Consider the following 9,036-nt stretch of genomic DNA (forward strand, 5'->3'; position numbering starts at 1 on the left):
TGTAACAACTTTACAGTTGTCCAAACACCCCCGTCTACGACCTAATTATAGATTATAAAAGGACCAGAGAAGAACGCCAAACAGGGCTATTGCTCCTCCGGTTCTGCGACAGCAATTTACGCGACCGTCAAATTGTATTAAGTAATAAGAACTCGGGAAGTTCGTTTAAAAAGGTGCATTAAATTTATTTGCCAAACTACATCACTACGCCTTTGCATCCCCGACCCACCGATCCCGAATCTACTCGACGTGTCTCACCACCCTGGGGCACAACAAATTGGTGGCAGCGGTGGGATCGGTGTCCGCCGGGGCCTAGGTGCTACCTGTAAAAAGAAACTACGGGTTAGAAAAGTGACGTAAAAAACAAAAAAGACGATACAGTCGGAACCAACAAGTGACGTGGGAGATACGTTACTAGACAAGAGTTACCAGATATCGCAAGCACGAAGAAAAAATTGCCTCGTCAACATACTTAGACGGGAAGGCTCAAGGAAGCAAAAAGGAAACAATAAGGGGAGCTCGAAAAATTTATTACAAGCCCCGAAGACGTCTAACAAGGACCATACACACACAAAAAAAAAGGAGAGAGAGAGAGAGAAAAAAAAAAAGAAACATTTGGAGAGAGCTAAAAAGTCATTGAGAGCCCTCCAAGACAACACCCTGGGACCACAAGGCTAACAGAGACGGCAGAGGACAGCGGTAATCGGTGAAAGACGAGCAGCAGCGTAATCAAGGCGACCGTCGGAGCTACGGCCTACGATACTACGTTGTCAGCGACACCGGAGCCTACGGCGACTGCACCAGCGGCGACCGCGACCTGCCCAACGCCATTGACCCAGTAACGAGTGACGACTTGCCGACTCACCCAAAACACGATGAGCTACAGAAGAGCCGTGACAACATTATTGTAAGTCGAGAAACTATTGTAATCTAAGCGATTAAGTTTATGCGAGCGAACACGTAAAGGCGTGAATGTCGAGCGGAAGCGGTACTCCTGACCAACCTATACCAAATCAATCGTGGCTACACAGCGCACCAGCGCGATTAACTATCGAACACCTTTCAAATCCCAACGAGACAGTTGCCGAAGTTTTAGAAGACGTGCGTGAAACATTAGAGCTTGTGCGTCGCGTATTAGACTATTCGGATGAAACCGAACGCGAATCCCCAGAGCACGTAATCGCCGAACGTGAATTCCCTTTCGGAGAAATAGACCATAGCATATTACCGGACGTGCAAATTACAAACGACATCCGACGTACAAGACGCCGCGCATATTTACCCTCACACGATACCGTTAGCGACGTCTCGCAAAGAGGGGATTTCTCTTTAACCTCTTACGATAGTAGTGTATTCGATTCATTTGACGAAATGGCCACCGGGCAACGCGACGAAACCCTACACGCGGCGGAGAACGGAAGAGATCAAGAAATCTCTCGCCCCCGCGGGGCTCAACTACGAGAAGAGCCGTTGAGCGAAGTAAACGATCCTCAACCAGGAATCAGCAGAATTCGACGCGACGTTGACATATACAATAACGCTAATGAGCAGTTATTAGCGCGTATAGAGGACTTGCGCGATACTATCTATACGAATGCAGCCTTACTAACTAACTCTCGCATAGACGACCCACAAAATGTAAGAAACATTAACGTAGATACGGAACAATACCCTCCAGACAGACGAGGACAAGGTCACAGTGACCATTTTCCAGACGGGTTACCCCCGGTTAGCGAGGAACGATCCCGACGCATCAGGGAAGCGCGAGATCAGATCCCCATATTTAATGGCACGCAGGATGATAAATTAATAGAATTCCTAACGGCGTGTGAATACGCGTTTGAGCTAATACATCCTGCTGACGAATCTACATTAATTCGAGCAGTAATCTGCACCAAGCTAAAGGGAATCGCCCTAACAGAGGTAAAAAACCGAAACATTCACACTTTTGCTGTCCTCAGGGGTGTGTTAGAAAGATGTTTCATGAAAAAGAAATCAATAACTCGACTACTTCGAGACTTTAATAATTTGCATCAAAAACCTGGAGAAGATGCGCGAACTTACGGAAACCGTGTAGAATCATTAACTACGGATCTATTCGAGGCCGGAACGGAAGGGGATCTCTACTCCCCCACGCAGAAACTTGGCATTCATTTTTTCTTGAAATCGTTAGCCCTAATCAACTATCAACTAGGACTAAACGACAGGCTACAAACAATAGTCCGGTCCCGTGCACCCGCGACTTTAGCCGAGGCAATAGCAGGGGCAATTGAAGAAGAAAGAATTAAAGGAACCCTGGAGATTCCTGCACGCACCTACGAAATAAATCGGTATAACCGAGGATCTCTCGCGAACACTAAACGAGATGTTCCCATAATACAATGCCAAAAGTGCGGAAAATTAGGGCATCAGGGACGCGAATGCCGTAGCAGTCGATATGGAAATCGGTTCGTTCTGCCTAAACCAGCAGTAACCTCTCGCGTGAATGCAACCGACACATGGTGCACACGATGCAAGAAAAACGGACACACTCGCGATAGCTGCTGGTACATACACGGGAAGCCGACCGAGACACGGGACACCGCGCGTGACTACCGTAGACCCTCGCGGCCAGTGACTATCACTGCGGTAAATACAGATAAACCAGCGACGTCGCGCAGAAACGGGAACGTCCGATTTATTAATGATACAGAAGGAGAAATAAAAAAGGAGCAAAATCGCGTGCGCGACTACCGCGTAAATCAGATCCGCCGAAACTTACATAAAAACGCAGGATTCGACTTAGTCATCTTGCCAATAAAGGAGGCGAAACGAGAAAGAATACCTTTTCTCGTTGACACGGGATCTGCAATAAGCCTCGTAAAGATACGAACGCTGGACGATGATACCCCTATGACTGCAGAAAAACTGACACTTACGGGTATCACCGGACATAAAGCCTACACGATAGGAAAAATAATCGCCACAGTCAACGTAGGAAACCAGCGCCGAAGATTCGAACTATATGTTGTACAGGATGATTTCCCAATCGAGCACGAGGGAATATTAGGAATAGATTTCCTTCGCAAACACCGCGCTAATCTTGATTATAAAGCAAGGACGATGATGATTTCCGGACAAAGTCTATCGCTGATTTCACAGCAGACGTATAACCTTCCCGCGCGCAGTGAAGTAATAATACGTGCCGCAGTAAACATAAATCGAGTGGGAGTAATCCCCGCTGAAGAAATTTCACAAGGAATTTTTATCGGAAATTGTTTGGTAGAACCTGACAATTTCACATGTCCAGCAACGGTAGTAAATACTACCGATAATATTGTCGAAATAGCTACACCATATGTAATATTAGAAGATACCCCGAAATATGATACCGCGGAGATAAACATGCTCACAAAAAATCAAAGCAATAAACTGACAGCGCGAACAGAAAAATTGAACCAACAATTAAGATTGGAGCATTTAAACAACGAAGAAAAAAAAATTATACATGAAATTTGTGAGGAATATAATGATATATTTTTTCTCGAAGGAGATAGCCTCACGCATACCGCGGTGGTAAAGCATCAAATCACCACGCGAAGTGACGCCGCGCCGGTGAACGTGCGACCATATCGTCTTCCGGAAAAGCACAAGAAAGAGGTAGACAAGCAAATACGAGAAATGCTTGACAATAAAATAATAAGAGCTAGCAACAGCCAGTGGAATGCACCGTTATTAGTAGTACCCAAAAAAACGGATGCCTCAGGAGAAACGAAACTAAGGATCGTAGTCGATTTTCGGAAGTTAAATGATTTAACTATAGGAGATTCATTCCCTCTACCTAATATCAGCGACATTCTAGATCAATTGGGGAACGCTAAATATTTCTCTACCTTGGACCTCGCAGCAGGATACCACCAGATAGAGATGGCAGAAAAAGATAAGCAAAAAACAGCGTTTTCAACACCTACGGGACATTACGAGTTTAACAGAATGCCGTTCGGATTAAAAAATGCACCAGCCACTTTTCAACGACTAATGAACACTGTCCTAACAGGATTACAAGGGTTAAAATGTTTGGTATACCTAGACGACATAGTAATATATGGAAATAGTCTAGAAGATCACAATAAAAAACTTATCAGTATATTACACAGAATACGGCAATGTAACCTAAAACTTCAACCAAATAAATGTGAGTTCCTTAGGAAAGAGGTAACCTACCTAGGACACATAATTTCGGAAAAGGGAATCCTACCAGACCCAAAAAAGATAGAGGCCATAACAAATTTCCCAAGGCCTAAAAAAACTAAAGACATCCAGTCATTTATAGGTCTCGCAGGGTATTACCGAAAATTCATTGAGAATTTTTCAAAAATAGCACGACCCTTGACTAAACTTACAAAAAAGGAGGAAAAATTTGAATGGGGTCAACAACAACAAACAGCGTTCGACGTGTTAAAAGAAAAACTAACCACCACACCGGTATTACAATATCCGAATTTTGAAAAGGAATTCGTCGTGACAACTGACGCATCCGATCATGCAATTGGAGCCATATTATCACAGGGCCGCATAGGAGAAGACAATCCGATAGCTTATGCAAGCCGCGTACTATCACGCGCGGAACAAAATTATAGTACTACTGAAAAAGAACTACTAGCAATAGTATGGGCCGTAAAACATTTTAGGCATTACATTTACGGGACAAAATTTAAAATTGTTACAGATCACAAACCATTGGTTTGGCTATTTAACGTTACGGACCCCGGATCTAGATTAATAAGATGGAGATTGAAATTAGAAGAATACGATTATGAAATAGTCCACAAATCAGGGAAAATAAATGTTAACGCAGATGCGCTAAGCAGATACCCCCCGGTATCAGTAATACAAACAAGTGCTCCGTTTAAAACGACTAAAACAGAAGAAGAAGAAGAGGAAAGAGAAGAAGAAGAAGAAGAAGAAGAAGAGGAAGAGGAAGAAGAAGAGGGAGAAGACACAGACATGCACGGTATGCGAAATTATACCAAAGAAGAGAAGAATCAAATCCTATATGAATACCATAACGCTCCATTAGGAGGACACCAAGGAGTACAACGCACATTAAATAGACTACGTCTAAAACATAACTGGAAAGGGATAACAAAAGACGTGGCACAATATATAAGAAAATGTGAACTGTGTCAAAAGAACAAGTTAAGCATTCAGAAGAAGGCACCAATGATTATTACAGACACACCTACTGAACCTTTCGAGAAGTGTGCATTAGATATAGTAGGACCTCTAACCATAACAAGAAATGGAAATAGATATCTTTTAACATTCCAGGACATGTTGACCAAATTTAGTAAAGCGGTCCCTATACCAAACCAAGAGGCAACCACCGTCGCAAAAGAATTCACAGAAAAGATTATATTAGAATATGGAATACCAGGAAAAATATTAACGGATCAAGGAACGAATTTCCTAAGTAAAGTTTTTAAATCAGTATGTAAACTATTGAGAATAGAAAAAATCCAAACAACGGCGTACCACCCACAGAGTAACGGGGCTCTGGAAAGATCTCATCGTACACTCACGGAATATCTTCGTCACTACATAAATCAAGATCAAACAGACTGGGATGAGTGGACCCCATATGCTATATTCACATACAATACGACCCCCCACTCTGCAACTAATTACACTCCGTTTGAGTTAATATATGGACACCAAGCAACACTACCATCGTCCATATTAGGATCACCAAAAAATACATACAGCATTGAGGATTATGCACAGGAGATGAAACAACGACTCCGAGCAACGAATCAAATTGCCCGGGAGCACGTCAAGGAGGAGAAAATAAAAAGTAAAAAGTATTATGATAAAAACACGAAAAAAGCTGTACTTGACATAGGAGACCAGGTGTTACTTCATGACGAGACAGTACGAAGGGGAAGATCAAAGAAGCTAGATGCAATGTGGATAGGACCATATGAAATAATTGAAAAACACCCTAACGAAAACTATACAATAAAACGCGGCCGACGAACACTTCGTACGCACGCGAACCGATTAAAGTTATACTTAGAAGATTAAAAAAAAACTTACCTAGAACGGAGGTGTTCCCTTGCCACGTCCACAAAAAGGTCGGTCCTGGAGAACGACTTGGGAAGCTCCAATTTGCCGAAGTGTTTCCACACGAGTCCAAATAGCACGACCATGACCGCGACCAAGTGGAGGACGGTGAAACCCTCCCGACACGTTCCAGGAAGGAGACGGCACAGAACCGTCAAAAACATCATCCAATTCTTCACAAACTACACATTCCCGCTAAACAAAATAATAACGAAAAGCACTATATACATATTCAACAGGGCTACAGATAAAATCACTACCTCAGGACGCACGGTACAAGGGACTGTGACAGACGACATCGTGGTCGTTGAGGGAATGAAACAACACTGATAGATGCATTAGTCGCTAACATAAATACGACACATGCAAACAATAAAAACGGGTATCATATCTATTCCAACACCTGAACCCCAATGTATTTCCAGGACACTCGTACTGATAAAAAGTGCCAACCTCAGAGTAAAAGGAACAGAGACAAAGGCACCGTATGAGATCATCAAATTCACACATACTCCTGGAGTGTATTATGACCTTCAAGGACAATTACACCAAGTTGTCTCTACATGGAAGGTAGTAATCAGAATAGACATACAGGGAATAGACATTCGAGGTAACCAGATACAAAAATATCTTAGAAACACACAAGAGGTATGTAACCAACAAAAAGAACCGAGCATTACGTGGGAACTGTGTGAAAATTCACAAAAAATTGTAAAAAAGGGGTTAGACCGCGTACAAAATATAACGGAACGATTGCACAATATATATAAAAATCCAAGAGAAATAAAACGAGGATTAGTAGATGGAATAGGATCCTTAACAAAATCACTATTTGGAATAATGGATGCGAATGATGAAAAAATAATAAACGAACAATTAAGCTTAATAGAAAACAAACAAGAGACGTTACAACATGCAATAGCAAACCAACTCAAAATTATTAATACAACTATCAATCATTTAGATAATTTAGAACAAACTTTGGAAACAAATGAGCAAATATTATGGAACACTATTACACAGCTCTATACAGAGGAAACAGGAATCATATTACGCCAACATATAGATGAACATTTTACAATACTTACTGCTTTACTTAATGATTTAATACGTGACCAGAACGATATAGTAAATTATTTAGATAACATACAGCTAGGAAACTTACCTATCAACCTAACACCCATAAATAGCATCGTGTCTCAATTACAAGAGGTAGCAATACACTTACCAAAAGGAACAAGATTTCCATTCACGCCTAAAACAGAAAATTGGTTGGAAATAAAGAAATTTCTCACAATTAGTGCGTATTACAAAAATAAAAATATCTTTACTATTTTATACTTACCTCTTATAACATATAATACGTACGAAATAGTACACATACATCCTTTCCCGGTTTACAGCCATGATAACATTTTCGCTTTAACTAGCATTGCATACACACAAGTAGCTATTAACCAGGAAACAAACACATATTTACTATTACAAGAAAACGAATTAACACATTGTATAAAAATTAATAATCAATATATTTGTCCGCAACAAAATGCGATATATAGAATTAACGAAGAAACACCTTGTGAAATCCAGATGTATACGACATTACAAAATATGAAAAACTGCCATTTAAAATACATTATAGCTAACCATACCTTCGTAATAGCATTAACGCGAAAGAATACATGGTTATATTCCACCAATAGTGAGCAAACCATCCATATTCAATGCAAAGAAAAAACATTTTATGAGAAAATAAGCAAAACAGGAATTATACACATTAAGGATCAATGTAAAGTAATAATTGAAGACAAGATTTTACAAGCACAAGGTATAATAAGGAGCACATTAATACAAACGCACATACCTGAATATAATATAACATTAGAACAAAAAAATTTAAACGTGATAAAAAACAAAAACGAAATCCTACACGTAAAACCAAATAAAATAATACACAACCCATCAGAGTTGGTAGAATTAAGTAACAGAATAACACAAACATATAGAAATTTAGAAAACAACTCAAACTCGTTTCTACATTATAAAAATATTATGTACACAACAGCACCGAGCGGAGTAACTATAGTCATAGTGATTATAATTGCGATAATTGTAATAAAGAAAATTAAAAATGGAAAAAACTCACCAATCGTAATAGAACGTAGCAATAAACGAAATATCAGAACACAACCTAAACCAATATTAAAACGTAGACATAGCCTACATGTACAGTTGTAAGTAAGAAAAACGATTATAACTATTATTGTAACGGAAAAACAAAAAATGATAAAAATTGTAAAGCGTTATAATTTAAGGCGAAAACGTCGTTCCAGACCTTCCGTTTTCTTGCTCCATGGGGGGAGGAATGTTATAATCGTTAGTATTATTCTTAGCGTTGCCGAAACGTTTCGTAAGAAACCGCTTCGACAGCGCTACAACACTATTATGATTGCGCAAGTGCTACGCTAAGCGTCGCCTTGAAAATATATCGCAACATATTGGGGACAGGTCAGCAGTAAATGTAACAACTTTACAGTTGTCCAAACACCCCCGTCTACGACCTAATTATAGATTATAAAAAGACCAGAGAAGAGCGCCAAACAGGGCTATTGCTCCTCCGGTTCTGCGACAGCAATTTACGCGACCGTCAAATTGTATTAAGTAATAAGAACTCGGGAAGTTCGTTTAAAAAGGTGCATTAAATTTATTTGCCAAACTACATCACTACGCCTTTGCATCCCCGACCCACCGATCCCGAATCTACTCGACGTGTCTCACCACCCTGGGGCACAACACTGTAATTTCTCACAAACGAAGGCTCATTCGCACAAATCTCAATTAAGATGTTGATGCTTAACATCGCAGCTAGCAAACGTGCTATATCTCGTTCAGAAATCGATTTAACAGAATATCTCCTTGTCAATCGTACTGTTT

General features: G+C 40.5%; 1 protein-coding gene across 1 annotated transcript; it reads left to right on the forward strand.

The window, feature by feature from the left end:
* Nucleotides 1-703: 703 nt before the first annotated feature.
* LOC116852468 lies at nucleotides 704-8,692 on the forward strand. The gene is made up of 2 exons (XM_032832898.1): nucleotides 704-907; nucleotides 6,528-8,692. The coding sequence occupies exons 1-2, from the start codon at nucleotides 876-878 to the stop codon at nucleotides 8,338-8,340; spliced, it is 1,845 nt and encodes a 614-aa protein (XP_032688789.1). The 5' UTR covers nucleotides 704-875; the 3' UTR covers nucleotides 8,341-8,692.
* Nucleotides 8,693-9,036: the final 344 nt, after the last annotated feature.

The sequence above is a fragment of the Odontomachus brunneus genome, unplaced genomic scaffold (assembly GCF_010583005.1).
Source record: "Odontomachus brunneus isolate Ranch 3 - 2012 unplaced genomic scaffold, Obru_v1 Obru_scaffold_227, whole genome shotgun sequence".
Classification (NCBI taxonomy): Eukaryota; Metazoa; Arthropoda; class Insecta; order Hymenoptera; family Formicidae; genus Odontomachus; species Odontomachus brunneus.

Coding starts and splice junctions, on each gene's coding strand:
- LOC116852468 (XM_032832898.1), top strand. CDS start 876: ATGAGCTACAGAAGAGCCGTGACAACATTATT. Junction 908..6,527: donor AGAGCCGTGACAACATTATT/GTAAGTCGAGAA, acceptor ATGTATTTCCAG/GACACTCGTACTGATAAAAA.